Raw genomic sequence first — 22,409 nt, forward strand, 5'->3', positions numbered from 1 at the left:
TGTTGAGAAGATTAGCTGGAGCTGGCTTTGGAACTAATTAAATACTTAAACCCCAGCAATGAATGAGCACACAGCACACAACCCTCCTGTTATACCACATTGCACAAGCCGGTCCGCAGTATGGAAGGTGTATTAAGACAGACAAACGCATTGTTGCTGGTCATATCGAGCACTGATACAAATCAACCAAGTTCTACTTAGATTAGTTCATATCAGTGATACCATAGGAATGGAAAATACCATAAAGTAATTATGCAACAAACCATACGTTGTCATTCAAGCACCTCAGACACTGTTAGAGCCTGTGGGTATATAGTGGGACTTCATATTAGAGAAATATTGGCTTCATTTTGATGTAATATTATTTAAACAGGCTACTGGAAGCCAACAGTTGTGAAACTGGTTCATTTTGTGGCTTGACTGACTTTTCCATGAACACTGCACTGTGCGGATGACACAACATTTACAGAGTAGCCTACAACATGGGTTATGAGTAAAAGTTGTCTGTAGTATTTGTTTTTTTTTACCAGATTGAATTAATAGCACATGATATTAATTTCCTGACAAAAAGTTCAGTTTGCATTTATGTGGCCTATGGTGTGTCATAGTGTGTCAGGGATTATTTTTGTCAGACTTTCATCGAAATCTTTCACCTGTCATAGCTGATGTTAGAAATGTTTTAAAGACCTCTCAGAGCGGTTAAGAGACAATTACAGATTAGTTCTTGTAATTTGTGCCTGTTAACACTTTATCTGAACGAGAATGGAAATTGCGTGAAGTTAGTCAAAAATAGCCAGAATGTGACAGGAAGTTAGAAGGTTCTGCCTTCATAATAAAGGCTTAGTGTTAGTCTCAGAAAAAGAAGGGTGTAGTTGCAAACTACTGAATCAGTTTTAAATTACTTATGGTATAGATTTTATGATGTTTTATTAACTTTCATGATGTTTTTTGACACTGTATGACTTTTTTGCAAGTGTGATGTTTCATTTCAGTCAGTTAAAGCTCTTTTTACGTTTTTTTCTCATAAAAAGCTACTTTTTATCACATAGGAATATTTTATTGGTACAAAATATTTATAAACTATATTTTATAAATAATATACTTGTAATATATTATGTTTTGAATTAAATTGATTGGATTTGTTTTACACTGAATATAAGAGAATGGGACAACTCTGTGACTTTGCTTGTTAATTTTTTATCATGTGAAATTTGATTCTGTCATTTCCAAAATACACAGACTAACTCCGATTGTGCTTAATTTGAAGCTGGTCATATCTCCAACTTTGACAGACAATAATATGGAATTTGGTGCATTTTTTGTTCTATAAATTCATCCCAAAGACTGTCAATGTAGGACATTTTTATTTTGAAGGCATGCAGCCAGAGTGCAGAACTAAAAGGTTATAAAGGAAAGACTAGCCTACTACTAGCCACAGATCAGAACAGAAAGCAATTAGTTTTAGGTCTTTATTAATTGACTGACAGAGAGGGAATGTGCAGTGGTTGGATACCTTGTATTGTTTCATAACATTTAGTTACCTCATTTAAGCTAACAGTGAAATTCAAAGGACTGCACTCCATGATGCTAATTACTTCCATATTACTTTTAAATATTTTAGCAATAAAGAATAAAATAGCCAAATCCCGGATTTTTTTTAAATTGTTCATGCACTGGCATTCATACACATGCAGTTTAGTTGATCCAGTATTGCCTTTCACTTTTCATAAATATCACTAATCACAATACATTATGTTTCCATTACTCTGTAAAGACTTTACAAGTAGGCTACTACCCATCCCTGATTGTGAAAGCCCATATGATCACAGCTGCTCCACCGGGTTTTTATTTTGAACGGCGGAAGCGGAAGCGGTGGGTTGATCGCTGCAGCCTTGACGCTGGAGCCGCGTGCCTCGGCGGTGGGATGAGAGAGGGACAGCAACGGGGACTGAGTGGAGGAGGAGGTGGAGTCTGTCCCAGCCTGCATCTGGCCCGCTCCCCTTTCTGTCACCCCGGGCCAAACCCGCCCAGTTCTTCTCACTCACTCTCCGCCTGTTCTCCCGCACGGCTCGGCTCGGCTCGGACACACGCAGCACTCACTCACGCACAACGAGGACACGGAATGGAGACGGAAGGGAGCCAGAGCAGCCTGTCCACCACGGACTCCCCTCACGATCCCTGGTAACGAAAAAACTTATTTTTCAAAAACAAAACTCTCTTTCCTACTTCTGCTCACCCACCTCAGAAACAAACCTGGTATTTGCGAGAGGACTCTGGTCTGCAGCCAGACTCACACACCTCCACACGGCGAGCCTTCATGTAAAATCTGAGATGATACACTCTAAAATTCTGTCTTTACCTCCAGGATTACACTTTCTAAACTTCAATAACAAGTTTGTCTTACTGTGGAAGCCCGTAACTGTTAAACTCACTGAATCCTCCTTTAATGAATATGTACATTTATTATATTTTTTCTCTTTTTTTTCCACAGCAAAATGTTCATAGGTGGACTCAGCTGGCAAACAACACAAGGTAAATCTTTTTCCACCACCAGCTCTCATAAAATGCTACTATGTTTAAAAATCCTGGCATGTATCAGATGGAACTAAGAGAAACTTATTTGAAAAGCTGTATTTCTTAATATTTCTGTTTGCTTACATTGAATTTGTTTATTTGTTTTCTCCTTTTGGAGTTTTGAATATGAATCCTGCTCCAGAATGAATGCGCCCATTCAGAACTACCATAGAATGAAAGAGTGATTCTTAAAAAGCTCATTAAAAAGGGTGAAATGAAACTATTCCATTTGTAATAAGATGAGGAATTTTAGTTTGAATTATGATGTAATTTTACGTTTTTGGAGTCCTGATCACAGGTCATTTTATGTTTGACACATTTAATTGAAAAATGTATGAACTTTGGTGAGGGAAATCTCAGCAGAGTGAAAAAGCTGGACTCTGTAGCCAAACTCTGTGCTAATTTTCTATTTAAAAGTTGTCATTTCTTGTTAACCTCTTTTTAACAAGATTCATCAATTAATGTGTCTTCTCTCCACCTTGTTTTGTTTCTCAGAGGGTTTGAAGGAGTACTTCTGCAAGTACGGCGAGGTGAAGGAGTGTATGGTGATGCGAGATCCGGTTACTAAGCGCTCGAGGTGAGGGAGCTGTGAGCCCGGCTTCTCCGCCGGAGCTGAAAGTTTATCTGACCACCGTGATTCCTCCCTGCTCATAACGTATCATTACATGTCAACATCAGTTTCTGTGTCATTAATACCTTGTCCTCCCTCCCTGATGTCTGCAGAGGGTTTGGATTCGTCACCTTTGTTGATCAGGCCGGCGTGGATAAAGTTTTGGCCCAAACCAGGCACGAGTTGGACTCAAAAACAGTGAGTTCTCTGTATTTACTTCCCACCACTGGCTAATCCCATTGCTCAGTGTTTGATTAGTGGATTTTCCAATAATCCGCTAGAGAGGCGTAACATTGCTACATTTTAGTATGTTTACTAAGGTTCCACTATGCTGATGTTTTTCTCAAACCATGTCTGTGTCCGCTGCCACACCTCAGATGTGAGCACGATTAAGTCAGTAGTCGATAGTGGAGACACTTGGGAGAGTGTGCTCTCTCTTCGCTCTTCAGCCAAACAGGCAAGAAAATCTTACCCAGTGTCAATTTACATAGAAACAAGGGGGGCCTGACAGGTTTCCTCTCACTGCCGACCTTTGATTTGGTCTCTAGGAACAGTGAACCAAAACTTTCTTTTTGCTTTAATTTCTGGCCCAAGGGGTGGAATTGACCCCCCCAAAAAAGTTTCTCAATGGAACCAGTAAATGCAATCTGAAGCCATCAAGGTGTGAAAGCAGCAACAAACAAACTCCCCACAGCTTCCTGTTGATCTCAGGACGAATAAAACTGAGAGTGTAGCGATGATGAAGTCACATTCAGGCCCTTTCACCTGTGTGAATTGTAACTTAAAATGTATTAATCACCTGTGTTGCAGCGTGTGTGTGTGTGTGTGTGTGTGTGTGTGTGTGTGCGTTTTTGTCAGTAATGAATGTGGGCCAGTCTGGGAACAATGTGGCTGGTTGGTCGCCATAGGGACCACTGCCCCCGCCTCTCTCCTCTGTGGGAGAGGTGATGGCTGCGGGTTAGTCACTGTATTGAGATGAGGGGAGGTTATTTCTTCTTTCCCCTTTTGTGTTCTGAGGGATGCACCTTCTCAAATATTTGGAGGATAAGTGGAGGTGCTTAAGAAGGAAATGGAGAAGAAAATAAAGCAGGTTGTTTGTTGTAGAATGTTACACGGAAATGAGAATCTTCTGTTATTAAGAATCCAAAATTAGCAATGGTTGAAGTTGTTTGATAGAGGAGTCAAATTGAATTACTTTTTTGTATTTTGTTTTTGGTTTCCCCTGTGCTCCACTGCTATAGTGTCACTTGCAGGCACGACAGCTATGACAAGTAGCGCCATCATGGTTGGACGCCACTAACTCGCCATGGGGTTTGTTTCCATAGTGACTCCCCCCCTTCACAGTTGAAGAATGGCTCTGTCACAAAAGCAAAAAAGGAAGATAATAATCCACATCATTTACAATCATTTCTAGGATACCAGAAATCAAGACAGCATAAACAGTCACAGATAGTGGAGGTCACGATACTCACTGTTTATCCTCATCGTGCCTCTTCTGATAAGCAACTTATTAAGTTTATTCATGGAAGACTCCAGAGATGACAATTTCCTTTTTTTAATTTGAGTTTGTCCTCTTAACTTGTGCATGTGTTAACTCCGCGCAGCCTCGTGGGCCGCGGCAGGGCCCCTTGTGGCTGGCGGTTGGGTGTGTCGGTGGCGATTGGTGGGGGGCTGTGGCAGCCTCAGAGAGTGTGTGTTTGGCGTGGAGAGGGCTCAGTGATCAGCCACAGGGGTTGGATGGTGAGTAGAGTAGTCCTTTTAGACTGCTCACCCTGCCCCCCTCTCCCTCTCTCTCATGCTAACGGGTTATCCTGTTAGAGAGGGGAGAGAAAAGTTCTCCAGTGGCAACAGAAAGAATGTGCCATGCTGTGACCGACTGAACCGCTCCGGCACTGGAATTAACAGAGCTTTGCACAGCCGAGAGGCTAAAGAGCAAATACAGTGCTGCAGAGGAATTTATTGGTACTTATTGTGTTGAAGGACAGATGCGGCCCGGTTTGGACCAGTTTAGGAAGGCAGGTTTTACTGTGATTTATGTAGCTGCTGCTCGGTTAGTTGCCCCTCTGGGTGCCCTCCCAGCTTCCTGCTATCTGTAAAGTTAGTGACGGCCGATGCAGACTGCACCTTTGTGGGACAAAGTTTCCATTCAGTCGCAGCTCCGAGGTGCACAGCGGAGAGTTTTACAACAAAGTCACACAGCTCTTTTGCAGAGTTGCATCAGGCTTATTTGTGGCCACCGTTAACCATTTCCATGCTGACCTGAGTGGAAGGGGGGGGGGGGCAGGATAACCCCATTTGTAATTAGTATGGCTCTCCTAACTAATAGGATTGGAGTCAACAAGCTTGAGTTGTTCCTCAGAGATGTTGAGTGCTGCCCAATCTGCATGTTGCGTTAAGTGTGTTCCCAGCTCAGACTGTGACAGGCAGCGCGCTCGGCCAACTGTTGCATAGCCGGGATGTAGTTGGTCAAAGGGGATTGCCCTGATTTCATAAACCTCTCTTGGAATTACGTTCAGCTTCTTCCCTGTTACCTTGCTGTGAGTGCGGAGAGGTTAGGCCCCTGACAACTTCAAGTAACTTCACATGTCTTTTATATGGGAGAAAGTGGGTTTTTTAAGTCCAAGATCCCCTCCAGACATGTTTTATGACATATAAAACACTATGCTTGGAATAATATTTTGTGTCTGATGTTTTTTTACACAAAAAGGTAAATTACCTCATTAAAAAATCTCAAAATTATAGCTGCTTCTTCTCTCTCATTGAAAAATCCAGAATCTATGAATATGTAAATATTTTATGTTTCAAAAGTTTAACTGCTGGACACAAGATGTCTGATACTTTACAAAAGAAAAAATGCCATTCTCAGTGCATGTGCGCTGGAGGTTTCAAGTTTCCACTGCCAAACTAGTTGTGATGTCACTAAATCAAGCTCGTACCTAAACGTCTTAAACTCAGATTTTAGGTAAGTACAGAGAAGCTTCCCCCCTCCAGCAGATGAATGTGAAATTAGCTTTTTAGTGTTACACTCTGCGCATACATCTGCACAGTGAAGCTCAAACATCCAGGTGAAGTAACAATAAGCAAAACGCATTTTTAAGCCGAGGAGGACTTTAAATACATCTCTTGACTTGTCTATGATCAACATTTTGTTTCCCACGAAACAAACCAATTTCATTTATACAGCCACTTTATCTGTTTAATGTCCAGAATTTCCTCCCCACGGATGTGCTGTGTGCTGCCATGTGTTTGATTTTGTTTGTTTGTGTGTGTGTGTCTGTTTGTTTTTGAATGTGCACAGGAGTGTTGGACATCAGGAGGGTTGGTGACCGGAGGTGACTATCAGAGTAGTCTAGCCACCATAGAAACTAAACAGTAGACTCTGCATCTGATCCTCCAGTCTTAGCCTATAGTCTTCTCACTCTGCTCTCTAGAACAAAAGAGGAAACAAAAGTTTAAAAAAAAACTTGCGGTGATGTCAACTCTTATTCAAGTAGAAACAACACTGTTACCCTTACTCTGGTAAACGCATGTGGTTTACCATAGAGGCTCTAGCTCTCTACTGTAGTTCAACTCTACCCTCTCATGGTTACGGACTAATCTTAGCGCTGTACTGTCTCACCATCTGTTAGTGTAACTGCAGTACAGTGTGGAGTAGTCTAGTTGTTCTCTAGCTCTTTTAGACCAGCATAGACTAATATAGAGGTCTCAAATTCCAATTTTACAGCCTGACTATGATTGCATCCTCGTGGCATGGTGTGGTTCTCTCTCCAATCTTAACCTTGGTGACGTTCAGTATCAATTTCTGTTGTTTGTTTTTTTTGTAGTTGTAGCGTTAAGATTAAGAAAGTTAAGCTGGTCCTTTTTCCCGGGTGTAAACGTAAGGAACTGCAGGGTAGAGGACGATCCGGAGCTACCTAAAAGCGTACAGGATGATGATCGGCCCCTGTTGTTGTCATCACTTCCGTCAAAAGCTGAGGGAGGCAAAAACAAACAAACACAAACAAACAAAACTGGGTGGATCTGCTGTCGGTGTGGTTTGATTGACAGCTCCCTCTCCTCTGTCCTGTCTTCCTCTCCCTCCTCTGTCCTCTCGCTCTCTTTCCGACACACTTGTCCTCCCGCTCGGGCTGTCCTCGCCGAGGTGAGGTGTGTTTGTGATTGTAGTGCCCGTGTGAGATTCCAGGAGATCACATGTCACATGGTGGTGACGAGAGGCAGGAGTTCGCTGGACATTCCCAGGCATTCCACCTGAGCACAGCTGCACGCACACACTTACACATATTTTTTAAACAACGTTGTGTCCTTGTTTTTATTATAATATTAATATGTATTTCAGAGTAAACATCACAAACGGATGTACAGGAAGTTCTATGAAGATAGGGTGTTTTAAAGGATTGTTTCAACGATGAAAAGAACATTATCTCACTTACACCTGGAGGAAACTACCCAAGTAGGTAGTTTTGGTTTTCCTTGCCAGGTTTTGAGTATCTGTCTTTAAGATTTTTGCCTTCATATCAATGCAAAGGAAGTCAATGAAATGTAATTTGTGGTGGACACATTAAAGAAAATGACAAATTCTACAGCAGCATGTCTTTCCAGAAACAATGTTACAGTTACACAGACCTCACTGAACAGTTTTCATTTGAACTACTTTCAAGTTACTATGAAAACTGTTGCCAGTGTGTTTTGTGGATAACTCAGAGTAACAGCGACATTGTTTCTGGAAAGAGATGTTGAATTTTTTTTAAACATAATTTGTAATTGCTGATCTCTCAGAACCTGGGTAAATAAATCCAAAACTATCTGCAACTAGATACGACTAGAGGAAAGTGTTTGTTTTTTGTTGTTGTAATTTCTGTGAAGTGACCCTTCAATGGATAAATAATTTAAATTTATCATCACCAACTGAACGTCATATTTATTCTCCTTTTATGTCATCTACCACTACGTCGCTAGTACACACATGTACACACAGGCATTCAGACAGGCACATACACGCACACACACACCAACAACTGACAGCACTATGTTCAGACTGAAGCAGGTTATAATGAGAAAACGTCACCATCTTTTGATCTTAGAGTGTGTTGATTTGAGAACATACTGTGCATTTGCCGTCAACTTCATCCACATTTTCCTTCACAATTATAAATGGTGTCATTCTGTTTTCCCGCACAGTGAGGCCCGAGAATGACAAGCCTTAAAAAAAGAACACAAAAAAAACCACGTGTCTTTGACATCATTGCTTTCATTTAGGATTGGTGAATACATTGTGCTAGGCCAAGAGGAGGATAACATGGATATATTACACCTTCACTGATGAGTCGTTAAAGAACCAAAGATGAGGGTGTGATGTCAGAGTACACCAAGGGAACGGCAACAGGTTGCTGGTTCACCTGTAGCATGACAACACTAACCAGCTCTGTTTTTTCTGTATTCTCTCCTGTAGATCGATCCAAAGGTTGCATTCCCTCGCAGAGCTCAGCCCAAGGTAAGTCAAACCATCTCCTTGTGTTAGTCGTGCGTGCATTGTTTGCAGCAGGTTAGTGTGTGTTGAGCGTTTCTGTCTGTTATCGGGGCTAATGCCTCGTAATCTGATAAACACAAGCAGCGCTGACATCACTGAACTGTTATGTGATCATGTGTTAGCAAAAACAGTTCGCAACTTTAGAGACACTCATTATTGTTAAACCTGCCTAAACGTCTGTATTGTATTTCAAGAACGCTTTGTCCTGATCTTAGCCAGTTTGTCTCTTCCGTTAACAACAACACGTGTGAAATAGAAAGGACAGCTTAATGAGGCATGGAGGAATACTGGTAACGAGTACAGGGAGATCTGTGTGTAGCCTTATAATGTTTACTTTAACACAACAGATTTGCCATTTTGCAACAAGTTTGGTTTTTTTGGGTTGTTGCATTGGCGCTGGTGACCCATTATGTGTCCCAGCTGCAAAAAGTGCAAAGTGTGTTCACAAGACTAAAATGTTAAAATTAACTATACAATCACTGAAATTGCTTCATTTTTGAATGTAATGTTCATGCACATGTATCGTCCCATAATGCAATGCAAAGTGGGAATGAAAGAATGAATCATAGCTGGATAAAAGAGGTGGCTCTTGCAGAGAGCACAGAAAACAATGAAACTAATACATTCTTGGGAGAAAAATATTTAAATTAGATTTTGCAATAATGTTCTAATGTTACAGTTTGACTTGCTCTTATACACAGCTTGTATTATCCTGTTAGCACAAAACAGGTATTTCTTGTATGCTTACTGACAGAAAATTGTATTTACTGTACACTGTGTATTGTTAGTAGTTGTTAGTAATATTGTAATGGATCACAGACACACGTCCAGTGTTAATGGGTTTAAGACTAGCTGACAACTTGTTTCTTCGTATCTGATTCCTCAGTAAATTCTAAGAAAATTGTATCCACTCACAGTCACCTAACAGCAAGACATTTAGATTATAAAGTATAATATCACCTAGGTATATATAGCCACTGATTGAAAACTGTGCTGCTTGTCTTCCCCATTGTGTGACTGAGCAAACTCATTTTACTCTCTGGTCACAAAAAGCTATGAAAGAAAGTGGAAGTAATGCAAAAGACCAAAATAATTACAGGTGCCAAGTGTTTGCTGCACCCAGGTTTGGCTTTGTGTCCGGCACAGGAAACAGGGCTTTTTATTCAGAGATTGTGTGCGCTGTAAGTCAGCAAACGTCACACACGAAACAGATGTAGGTAACATTAAGAAATGATAGATAACATGTTTTACAGATAAATGAATAGTAACTGCTGTAAAAACACTTTTCATTTAATTGCTTAAAACAATACATTACTCAGTGTTTTTACTACCTCAAAAACATATACTTTTATTATTTATTGAGAGCAGTAGTTCCTTCAGATCATTTTTCTAGGACTTTGTTGTTACACCTCTTGAACTCATGGCTTCATCTTCACTAACATTTAATTCCATTTTCAGTGATCAGAAAATTACAAAATGGCCAAAGTTTTTATCATCCTTTTGCAAGTTTAGATTCCACCTAAAGAGAGTGAAGTTTCCTGCTATTTCTCCTGTGAATTAGCTTTTAACAAGGGGGTAATGACCATTGTGATTGTAATTTTGGGGTCAGTGGTGAGAAAAGTCTATCTATAATTATATTTCTTAAAACAATTTCTTTTTCTGTTTTTAGTGTAGTTACAATTACAGCAACCGTACAAATGAACACTGGTGTGTTACTGAGTAATGTACATTTGGCTACATTTGACACTAATAATACAGTAGTTTTATTTCAAAGTATTAAAGTAATAGAATGATCTACAATTGTATGTAATTACTATAACATTTACAGTATCTTTTAGGACAAAATACAAGCCATGCCCTTTTGAACTGCTATTTTAATCGATATGTCATTTAATTAAAAATGTACAAGAGGATAACAGACAGTCAGTACAAAACATTTGTTCATCAGTGCCTTTCCTCCTCTTACAGTTAGTGACTCGAACCAAGAAGATCTTTGTGGGAGGCCTGTCAGTGAACACAACCATCGAGGATGTGAAACAGTACTTTGACCAGTTTGGGAAGGTGAGTGATGTTTAAGAGAGTGTTAGAGTCGTCGGGACGTCATGCTGTGGTGAATTTGTTAGACGGAATATCAGCAACATTGATCAGAATCGAAATAAGGATTTCTTTGTCATTTCTTATGGATTCACATAAGTTTGTCTTGTTGGCATTAGTGCAGAAACAAATCAACAGCTTAGAAACCCGTAGTACCACATCCCACCAGCTCAGCCGAGTCTGATTCACCACAAATTCTCTGAGAAAAACTTCACTTGGAGTCGAGCGACCGCCTGGAAGGGAAGGGGTTACTGCGAGGAGGAGGAGGAGGGCGAGAAAGGAGGGAGAGAAAACGCTTGGAGAGGGTAGGAAGGGAAAAATAACGAGGCTGAGAGGCTCCGGGAGCAGCAGGCGAAGTTCGGGGGACTAGAAGAGGGAGCAAGGAGAGAGAGAGAGAGAGGAGGGAGGGGGGAGAAAAGTTTTGTAGTGAGTGTGTGGTGATGGTGAGGAAGGAGGAGGGATTATCAGAATCTGAATTAATCTGATGTAACAGCTGCTCCTACCCACAACCCCCTCCTGGCCCGTTACCGTGGTGACCTGGCTTGCCTATTGTCCCCAAGTAATTCTGTGGGTAAGGGGTTTTGTTCTGAAGGAGGAGGGATGAGGTGGTGTTTGGGGGGGTGTTAGCTTGAGTGTGTGTGAGTGCGGTGGGTGGGGGTCAACTCAGGAGTTTAGTAACAATAAATACAAGTCGACTAATCTAAAAAAGATGCAAACTTATCACGCAGCCTTCATTTTCTTAATGCATATGTTTGTGTTATTTAATATTTCCATATAAAGTTTTGTCCAAGTTCTTATATTCTGAGGACTCTCAGAGACAAGAGGCAGAGAATAGATGATGGGCTGACAAAGGCACCGACAAGGGAGGGAGGGCCTGATTGAGAGAGGTTTGCGGAGGCATAAGAGAGGGAACTGGGGCAAAGATTGGGGGGGGGGTTATGGGGGCCATTATGCCTCTGTACAAAGCTAGACAAATATTTTGTTAGTTTGTTCAGAAGTTATCTGCATACTAAAAGTTTCTGGATTGTTTGTACTCCTAAATGTGTCTTCTGACCATCAATAATATGTGTGATTGAAGTGCCGTGTGACTTTTTTTTTGATCTTGTGCAAAAAACAAATTAGATAATAAACAAATTATATAAACTTTTTTCAGCAAATTGCAGGTGGACAAGCTGCACCTCAAGCCCTTGAACCTTTTAAGTCAAGTCAAGTGTGAAGACTCCGTTTTAGCCTCTGCATTTCTGACTTTATTTTCAGCGCCAAAGGTTTGGCCTCGAGTTTCCCTGTGCTCCCTCCTCAATCATAACGTCTAGATGAATTTTGCCGAGAGAGATATCGAGGGATGGACAGTGAAATGTAGGCTCCAGCCATCCATGGAAGTTCCTGATTAGACTGCCTCACTGGACCTTTTGTGTCCCGTCCTGGTGAGGACAAAGGAGCGTGGAGAGGGATGGGCAGGGGATAACAGGGAAGATGAGAGATGGGAAAAAAAGGGATAAGAGGGAATATTGTCCGGCAGTACGCCATTAAAATGCCCAGTGTTTGAAATATCAAGCAATGAAGTGCAATTAACTCAGTTTGCGGTGTTTAACGGGAACCGCAGGCGTTGTTGTGATGTTTTGATTGTGTCCTCCAGGGCGGCCGTGCGTGGTTTCAGTTCACGTTGGGATTGTATAGGTTCCTGTGTGTTTGCCTTGTTAAGTTAAGGTTTTTAGTGCCAGCTCGAATTTAGAATTATAGCATGAATCAAGTGTGCTCTGGGTGTTGCGGTGTTACTGACCCTTGCTCTCCTTACAATTGATGGTTTAAAATGTTGGCAATCTGAGGAGTCTCTACTGTCAGGCCTCTTGGATAAAAGTGTCAGCTAAATGGCAAAAATAAAGAGTGTTTTGACAGAGATAGAGAGTCGAACATGTTGCAGGCGCTGAGCAAATGTCAGCCTGCAAGGAAGCAGTGACTTGAGAGGCATCAGAGTAACAGGTCCCCTTTCACACTGACACTCCTCACTCACCTTTGACCTTTCTGTAGGCAAACTGCCCTTGGGGGTCCACACACACACACACACACACACACTCGCTCACACTGTGTGCTAGTGCTATGTGACTATGACAAATTGTTCAGTGGACCATATCCAGTAAACTTATTATAGACCAAGAGCACAGATTAATATACCAAATGTTTATTTGGACCTCCGTGTGCAGACTGGAGTATAATCATGTCAGCTTGTGATAAGCGAGAGGGGGAGAAAAAACAGCAGAGAGTGAGAAAGAGTAGGCCAACTTTGACATAAGAAACTGTGTGTGTGTGTGTGTGTAGCATAGACACCTGTGTCTCTGCTCTATAAAGGGAGGCTGGGCCGTAGGGAGAGGTCAAAGGGAGAAGAGGAGGAGGAATTATGGCTGACTGTGCCAACAAACAAAGCCTCTAGGCCTCTTTGTTCTCCCTCTCCCTCTCCCTTTGTCTCTTCTTTCTCCTCCCTTTCCACTTTGACCCAATCTTTTTTTTTCTTTCTCTCTCTTACAGAACTCTCTGTGCTCTCTTTCAACATATCTCCACCTGTCACTATTCCTCTCGCTATCAGCTCTCCCCTCTCATCGAGTCTCCACCTGCCCACAGGATTCACCTTTCTGCTTGTGACTGGCTACTTTTTTCATTTTTTGTGTGTCAGTGTTTCTCTCTTTGCTGCCCTCTTTGTCTCACTGGCACTCTCCCACTATTCATAAAGCATATTTGATGTTGGCTCGAGTCCTTTTATATGGACTTTTTGTACAGTTGCCATGGGAATGTCAAACTTTGGAGGGGAGAAAGGCGGCAGATTATGGGCTCTCTGTGAGAAGGATTGTGACCGGGGCAGTTTAGCAGCAAACACAACTTCCAACTTTTCATGCCACCCATTATGTCTGTTAGTTATATACAGCAGCAGGGCTTGTTGTACAGTATTCCTTCATATTTTCCTGTCGTTGCCCCCTCGGCCTCCTCTTTGTAACCTGTCGCTCGTCTCCAGTCCCCTCCCTCTTCCCCCTCCTTTCTGTCCATCTGTTGCTGAGCCTCCCTGCAGAACTTGAGAAGGGCTGAGGTCAGGCAATATGTCGCGTGGCAAGAGAGAGAGCGCCGCCTAAAAAACTGTGTTGTCTCCCCCCAGGTCGACGATGCCATGCTCATGTTCGACAAGACCACCAACAGACACAGAGGTGAGACTGGACTGACCCCTCTCTATGTTCGTTCATTCCCTACATCTCTCCTTCTCTTCGTCAATACACTGCTCTTCCTCCAGTCCTTCCAGGGTATCTATTGATCCCCCCCACACCCCCACGGTCCTCCTTCCTGTGGGCTGAGCTGGAGGAGACGAATGGGGCTAGTCTAATTAGCCAGTCCGTTAATCTGGATCAGGATAAAGCCTTTCTTAAGCACCTCCTCCCCACCCTGGGACTGATCGATTATGACAGCCTACCAGCTTTGCCCGGGCCTTCTGGCCAGGAAGGGAGGGAAGAAAGGATGAGTGCAGAATAGCAGCATTGAAAAGGGGGAAGGAGGGCAAATGTGTTAAGCGGCTATTACAGCACTGATTACTGGAGACTGTTAGCTGAGCAGAAAGGCCTACTGTCTGAATCCACCATACTGCGTGAATTTTTTCTACTCATAAACTTGCCTTGTCCTCTCCAGGGTTTGGATTTGTGACATTTGAGAACGAGGATGTGGTGGAGAAAGTCTGCGAGATCCACTTCCACGAGATCAACAATAAAATGGTGAGCAGCTTGATTTGTGAACAAGGCTCTAATACCACCATGTTATTTAGAAACTAGAAGTACTGATTTGTCTGTTGTCTGGAAACAGGTGGAGTGTAAGAAAGCTCAGCCCAAGGAGGTGATGTCCCCCACGGGCTCAGCCAGGGGGCGCTCTCGTGTGATGCCCTATGGAATGGACGCCTTCATGCTGGGCATTGGTATGCTGGGTAAGGTAGTATTGATTAGGACAGGAAGGATGTGGCTGCACACATGAACCTGACAATAACTATTCCTGTACTAAGGCCGCAGTTGCCTTAAAGGTCACATGGTGCCTCGTGGGGAGAAAGCTGACCACTTAACTGGGCTGCTTGACTCTGCTCACAACTCTCCACCGTGCAGCCTTGATTATCTAGACCTTTAGTTTTTAGAAGTGAAACCCCCCCCCCAAAAAATTTACTTTTTTAACTTGTAAATACCTGCAACTAAACATATTCAAACTACTAATTAGCCAGATACATTCCAGTCATAAGGAATGCTTGTTTCACGCTTGTTATCAAAGTTTTAATTTCATATTTTAATGAGAACTTTGGAAAGCTCCCGCCACATTTTACAGTATTACTTTCCATGACGAATAAACTGAACCTCAGGTCTAAAATTAGTCGAATGAAATTAACATTTCTGGTCTTCTCATTGCCTTGAACATTATTCTCTACAGTGGAGCGAACTCATTAACAGATTCGTATTGTACTTACAGTAGTCAGGATGTGTTTGTGCATCTGAAGCTAAACTTGCCACAACGATGCTACCACCTACTGTTCAGTCTGAGAACGGCACCTTTTTCTTCAGTATTTCAGAGCTTTGATTTAGACAGTGTAGGTTAGGGGATATACTACCACCACACTTTGAATTATTATTTTTTAATTAGTTGTGGTACTTTGTGGTGCTCGTAATAGATAACATTATTGTTGTCCGTCTGAATGTTTTTCTGAGGTCAGTTCTAAATCCCTGTGTAATGTGCACTGCTGAGAGTGAAACAGAAGACAAAGACAGTAAGCTGCTCAGTCCTGTCCTTGTGAAGAAATCCAGCCCACAGGTGTAGAATATCACCCACCTGCATGTCACAGACTGTACCAGGCTTCACTGTTAGGGGGCAGCACAACCACACACCTGTTACTCTTGTTTGTGTCAAGTATTTCCTTTAAACACCTCACTGATTCTGGTTTGCACTGTCAAATGTTTTTCACATACCATGTGTGTCATTATCATCACCACGGCAACCGCCCTGTGCACCTCTCGTTCTTGGTGACCGCATTGATCCGGATGTTAACAGTGATTTTGTTTCCACAGGTTATCCAGGCTTCCAGACAGCCACTTACACCAGTCGGAGCTATGCTGGCATCACTCCTGGATATACCTACCAGTTCCCTGGTAATCACAGCACACTTTCTGCTCTTGATACACACAGCCATAGTTAGTTAGCAGGTGCAAGTGTTCAAGTGTTCATCATTGTAGATGCATGGTGATGGGTGAGACATAAAAGGACATTTCTTAAGAGTTTGACTCATGTAATACAATGGAAGAACAGACACTAAAATCATCCTTGTGTCCCTTGTAGCCTATACACACTCAAACATACACTACATTTAGTGATTGAAGGGAATCAACATTATCGAAATAAATAAATATGGCAATTTGTGCTTGCTCTAAAGTTAAATAACCTTCACTGACTTGCAGCAAAGTCTTCCAGTTGTTGCCTGAACAATTTTATACAAATTATGATGTTAAAAAAACATAATCTTGTAAGCTACCAGGGACTGCTTTCCTTGTTTCCATGGGACGTGTGGTGGGCAACTGTACATTTAAAAATAGTTTACAATCATGCTAGCAGCTGTTTGTGGCTGTGCTTAGACACAGCAATGCTTTGAGCTAAATACTAATATCAGCATGCTAACATGCTGACACTGACAATGCTAACATGCTGGTGTTTTGCAGGCCATGTTCAGAAGGTTCACCATCATAGTTGAGCATGTTAGCTTGGTAACATTTGCTAATTAGCACTAAACAAAATGTACAGCTGAGGAATGTGATTAGTTTTGCAAGTATTTAGTCATAAACCAAAGTATTGGACACATTGAAATTATGACCTGAGGAAAAAAACAGAGGATCACTGCAGTCATTAGAATTGATCCTCCAGAGACCTTGAATATCTGTAGCAAATATCACAGCAATCCATCCAATAGTTGTCAAGATATTTCACTCATAACAAAAAACCTCATGGTGGCGCTAGAGGAAAAGTCAGGGGCTCACCAGTCAGTAGGAGTCACCTTGTTGGAAACATGATGTCTTTACAAAATTTCAAGGCAGTCCATCTAATAGTTGTGGAAATATTTCAGTCTGGACCAACGTGGTGGACAGACAGTGCCATCCATATAGCCAGGGACGGCACGTGGCTAAATATAAATTCATTCCCTGAGCAGCAAGTCAAAACGTTGTTAAATGTAGTGTAGCTCTTTTGAAGTGAAAAAAGGATGATTTTGGTGTCAATGCTCTTATGAATTGATAAACTGTAGCCTGTGTAGTTGTGTGAACTGACAGTAGACACACTGTCACAAATACAAACATGTTTCCATAGAAGCAAGTGAAACACTGTGAGTGTAAATGGCTGCTTGTAAATATCAGGGAGTGGAATTGCATCTACTTAGCGTGTGTGTGTGTGTGTGTGTGTGTGTGTGTGCGTGCGTGCGTGCGTGTGTGTGTGTGTGTGCATGTGTGTGTGTGTGTGTGTGTGTGCGTGCACGCGTGCGTGCTTGTTAGCATGGCAGTGTATTTCACTGGAGTGTGTGAAGTTAATCTGGGAGTTAATTCGATGTTGAAATTAGATGTTTTACATATTGATGAAATCAAAGCGCACTCTTGAATTGAAGTTATTAGTTTGTGTGACGAAACTGTAACATTTGCTGTATTTCTTGCTATTCTGTAATGATTTTAACACCACTTAATGGATCATAAAACGTTCTTCCATGCTTTAATTCCTGTTTGCATTCCTCAAACCCTGTGTGTGCCTATATGTACTCTCCATACCTCCTGTCCTCACCTCTGAGGTGTTTCCCTGCCTGTGTGTGTGTGTGTGTGTGTTCTCCTTGCTGGCGGTGGTGGTGTGTGTCTCAACAGCACTCTGATGTTTCTGTTTTAGAGTTCCACTTAGAGAGGACTCCCCTTCTGACTTCACCCCACCCCCCTGAGCTCACAGGTCAGTCAGTCCCTCCTCTGGACTTTACAAGCAGCATGTTGTCAGTCTGCTACATGCCACGTTAGCATCAACACCTGATCACTCTTTGGTTTGCATGTTTGTGTTTGTCAGTCCTCCTCGGTCTCTATCTGAAGGCAGGATTGCTGACAGTAATGAGGAAGGTTTTATTGTTCACTTTAACGGCTCCCTCCAGTGACCTCATCAACCCCTCTTAATAGCATTACTGTCATTGACTGTTTTTACTTCTACTTCCTTGTATTCACAAGACTTGGTTGAAATTTTCAGAAAGTTCCTGGGGTCACTGGAGTGAGAGACTTTTAAGTTATGTTATTAGTTATTATATGTTTGCATACCAAAACATTTCTTTTCTGTCTCTTTAGCCATTCCTCTCACAGCATATGGACCAATGGCAGCAGCAGCGGCAGCAGCAGCAGTAGTTAGAGGTATGAATATTGAAAAAGCCTTCTTTTTTTCTAATCATGGTAATGCTAAGTCCTAAATAAAATTCTATTTTATTTTTTCATACATCTGAATATGTGAAATTAAGGGTATATGATATACGGTTCATGAGTTACGGAATTCAACAGAACTTCACTTCAGTAATTTTAAAAATCATTAAACTTTTCAGCCCATCTAATTTAGTATAGCAACTTGATGCTCCTTGATGTTACGATGTTAGTCCCCCTGGCATATCCTACTTAAACAGAATCGCTCTGACATTGTCGCCATGAGAAAAAAGCTGAACGAAAAATAAATATAATGAAATATAATAATAAATATAAAACTTTCTCAGAAAAGTAATTTAAACCTGAAATGATTGATTTTTGGCCACTTGGGGGCAGCGGAATCAAGCTGTAAAGACAACACGGATAAACTGTATTGTCACCTTTTAAGTTGATAAAATGGGTGAGCTTATTAGCAAATAGTTGCGTATTTACACATCCAGCAGATACGAAGCAACATTATCATTCATTTGGAGTCATGTTTCTGGCCACCTAACAATAATATATCTCCAATGTTAGCTTTCCTTTTAGCTCCATTGTTGGTCTCCACCAACTCCTGAGGGAAATATCTGGTTCTTTAGCTGTTAAATGCTCCACTATGTTCACCAGCTAGTCGCTAACTTTGTCTGTCAGCCATTTGGTGCTGGGCAAGCAATGTCAGTTTTTAGAGCTTTTTTGCTGAAAACAGCTGCCTGCTGCGGCTTAAAACAACGCTGATGAGAGCGGTGAGAGTGAACCAAAACAGTAAAAGTGCTGTAAAACCAAAACAATGAGCTTGTTTGTCACTACAGTGTGACACCTTTCACACTACACTTAGTCATTGGATCCATTGTTATTATAAAAAATATTATATAAAAATATTATCAAGATTATAGCCAATGTAAAAAGGGGGATATGTATGATCTTTCACATATAAAGAAATCAGATTAGAGGAATTTTATATAAGAAAATGTACAATTAATGTTTGTAAAGTATCTACCTGAAATTTATTTAATTGAAGTAACAAGCCCTCAAGCCTTAATTTTGACAAAGTGGATGTTTTAGCAGGTAAAATGTTACATTGTTGTTTTTTTTATGTTACTTTTAGGCTCCAACCCGTCTCGCTCAGCTGGATTTTTAGGTACAAGCAGCCCAGGACCGATGGCAGACCTTTATGGAACAGCCAGTCAGGAGTCGGCTGTCAGCAGTTACCTCAGCGCTGCAAGCCCTGCCCCAAGCACTGGATTCAGCCATAGTTTGGGGGTGAGATAACCTCTCTACTGATCACGTATTTTAGGAACATTCAGGAACATTCACTCCTATACTGTTTTTATGGTGGGGTTGGGGGGCTTTCTGGGGCAGCAGAGGAATTTTAAAGCAATAGTTCAACATTTTGAGAAATGAGTTAGATGAGATGATCAATACCACTCTCATGTCTGTCCATTAAATATTGAAGCTACAGCCAGCAGCTGATTAGCTTAGCTTAGCTTAGCATAAAGACTGGAAATCAGGGGGAAAACAGCTAGCCTGGCTCTGTCAAAAATGTGACAAAATCTGCCCACAAGCACAGGAGCAGAGACTTCAGGGAGTCACTGAAGGGAGTCAAGAAATTCCCCGACACATAAACCCCCGTAAATCAAAACCGGCAATTTTACACTTTTTACACAAGATATGACATGGTAATTAGTGAGCTTTAGAGATTCTGGTAGGCGGCGTTTGTTACCTTTGGACCGAGCCAGGCTAGCTGTTTCCCCTGTTTCCAATTTTTGTGCTAAGCTAACCAGCTGCTGGCTGCAGCATTACGTTTAACAGACAGATATGGTAGAGAGTGATACTAATCCAAGTATTCCAAAGTGCGGCCTTGAAGTTGCTGGTACTGATACTGATGTTGAACGGAAACCCACTTATTGATGTGCCTGTGTTTCTCAGCTGTGTGCCATCATGACTTGAGGATGTGCAGTTATTCTTTCCAACTAAACACTGCAGCAGCTCACTTCGCTGATTAGCATCTTCAACCTGAAAGAAGGGAATGATCAGTGAATTCAGATTTTAGAATCGTTGAAATGAAAGTCTTCAGGCTGAGAACAAATTGTGAACTTGAAACTTGTATGCTTGCTCCTACAGGGCCCTTTGATCGCCACGGCCTTCACTAACGGCTACCACTGAGAGCGTAAGTCAGTCTTCTTGCTAGTCGTCATCTTGTTTTAAACCTAACGTATAAGACTGTTTCATTCTGACTAACCTGTGAGTAATCCAGGTGTGTTTTGTGTCAGTGCCGAGCTGTAGACTGAGAGCTGGAAGGAGTTGAAGCTGCTTTGGAGCTGATCTGGCCTGTCTCGGTCCAGTCCACCTCTCTGGCTGGGGCAGCTGAACCTTCACCCCTCCACCCTGGTGTCAGCCTGAACCCAGCCAACCCTACTGACGCCTCACTAAACTCCACCTCCTGAGAAAAAAAAGAAGAAAAAGTTCATAAAAGGAGTGAAAAGGTTTATCACTACATGTAATAGCAACACATACAGATGCTGTATTTTTAGTGTTTTTTTCTGTTGTTATGTTTCACCTTGCTGTTTTTTGTGAAGGCTGTGTTGTTTCTTTATCTGTTTTGGCTGTGTTTTATTGGGTTATTTGACCTCTGAATCTGATCTCTCTGAGATAAGAGGAGAAAAATGTCCAAGTGAAGCTTGTTTGAAGGTCAGGAGCTGTAATTTGTACTGGAAAACTGTATATTTGTCACTAGTTCATACTGAATTTTAACAAAACATTTGTGATTAATACTATTTCTTGAAAATGTGTCACAAAGTGTATATCTTGGTAGGTTTTTAACAAAGACTTGTTACACTAATAATGGTCAGACGACAAAGGTCATTAGTCACAGTTACATAATAGGTCTACATGAGCTGTACAATTTTGTAAAATATTGTAAATATGACTCTGGTTTCTGCGGGGGCTCCGCTAATTTTTGTGTCTGGGAGGTGGGAGGCTTTTGGAGAAATGGTACTATTGGTTCTTTCATCAATCCTTATGTGTTGGAAAGCTTGACTGTTACATTTCACATGGAGGTCAAGAACATTTCAGTATGTTTCAGTCAGTCTGTCAATGTTAGGCCAGCCATATACTGTATTCCTCTCCAGGCATTTATAAAGGATGTGTCATTTGATTCTGTTACTGCATTTAAAGGCTGCCTCAGAGTTGAAACACTTTCAGCTTTGAGATCGGCAGGAGAGAGGCTGAGTCTGGAACAACACTTTACTTGTGGGGATGTATGGGTGTGAAAATGCTCCTCTATCGGGAGAGGCAAAAAAACAAGCTGTTTTCTTACTTTGTCATATTGTTGTTTTAACTGTGATTTTCAATATGTGATGATTGTTTGTGAAGGAAAATGAAGGACTAGTATGCAGGCGCAGTCATGCACACTTAACACTGTTATGACTGAATCACTCTGCAAGTTGTGTTGATGTTTGCGTGAGCGTGTCATGGTTTTATACACATTGGTCTCCAATGTGCCATGTGCTGTTTTATGGGGGGATGGTACCTCAGTTGCAAATGTGAAATTTTAATCTGACTTTTTTTGTTATTACATTAACATCTATGTCAAGGTGTGGATGGTTGAACCTTTTAGAAAGGTGGCTTTTTCAACAGGAAGGGGGGGATCTTATTAACTCTTGTTTACCTGCCCCCCCCCCATCACTGCATACCCACTGGAGGTCACAGACTGTAGCAATGTGACAGCTATTTTTAGACCAAAACAATTATGTTCAGAGCTATTAGGATGTTGCACTGGCCGATCACATGTTTTCCTCTGAATGTTAGCTTAAGAACAAATCACTCTCATCTACAGAGTACCAGGTTTTACATTTTGATACACTCGCTCACACTGCTGTGGGCTACCATGGTAGTTCATACTTTGATGCTGTTTTCACTGAAAAATAACAATCTTGTCAACACTGTAACATTTTCTGATTTTCTTTTCCTGTCATGTTTATTCCTTTGAAAAAAAAAACTTTTTAAAAATTCCTAATAAATTATTTTAAAACATTCCATTTATGTGTCCCATTTGACTTTTTTTTTTGCACATAATGACCCCTATGAGCTTAACAGAAATGCAAATTTGGCTAAAAGATAAAAATACTTTTCACATTTGTCAAGC

The 22,409-nt window shown here is 41.5% G+C and overlaps 1 protein-coding gene across 7 annotated transcripts; it reads left to right on the forward strand.

Annotated features, from left to right (window-relative positions):
- Positions 1–1,888: 1,888 nt before the first annotated feature.
- On the forward strand, positions 1,889–22,275 carry msi1b (musashi RNA binding protein 1b). Of its 7 annotated transcripts, none has more exons than XM_044196529.1 (16): positions 1,890–2,181; positions 2,492–2,532; positions 3,070–3,151; positions 3,298–3,382; positions 8,634–8,675; positions 10,680–10,772; positions 13,948–13,996; positions 14,469–14,551; positions 14,640–14,757; positions 15,526–15,579; positions 15,878–15,958; positions 17,724–17,780; positions 18,161–18,223; positions 19,371–19,525; positions 20,387–20,432; positions 20,536–22,275. In XM_044196529.1, the coding sequence occupies exons 1-15, from the start codon at positions 1,925–1,927 to the stop codon at positions 20,426–20,428; spliced, it is 1,302 nt and encodes a 433-aa protein (XP_044052464.1). In that variant the 5' UTR covers positions 1,890–1,924; the 3' UTR covers positions 20,429–20,432; positions 20,536–22,275. The 7 variants fall into 7 exon arrangements, with proteins under 7 accessions (XP_044052460.1, XP_044052464.1, XP_044052463.1 ...); XM_044196523.1 differs by having other exon boundaries at positions 1,892–2,181; positions 14,640–14,748; XM_044196525.1 differs by lacking the exon at positions 17,724–17,780 and having other exon boundaries at positions 1,889–2,181.
- The last annotated feature ends 134 nt before the right edge of the window (positions 22,276–22,409 follow it).

The sequence above is a fragment of the Siniperca chuatsi genome, linkage group LG5, assembly GCF_020085105.1.
Source record: "Siniperca chuatsi isolate FFG_IHB_CAS linkage group LG5, ASM2008510v1, whole genome shotgun sequence".
Lineage (NCBI taxonomy): Eukaryota > Metazoa > Chordata > Actinopteri > Centrarchiformes > Sinipercidae > Siniperca > Siniperca chuatsi.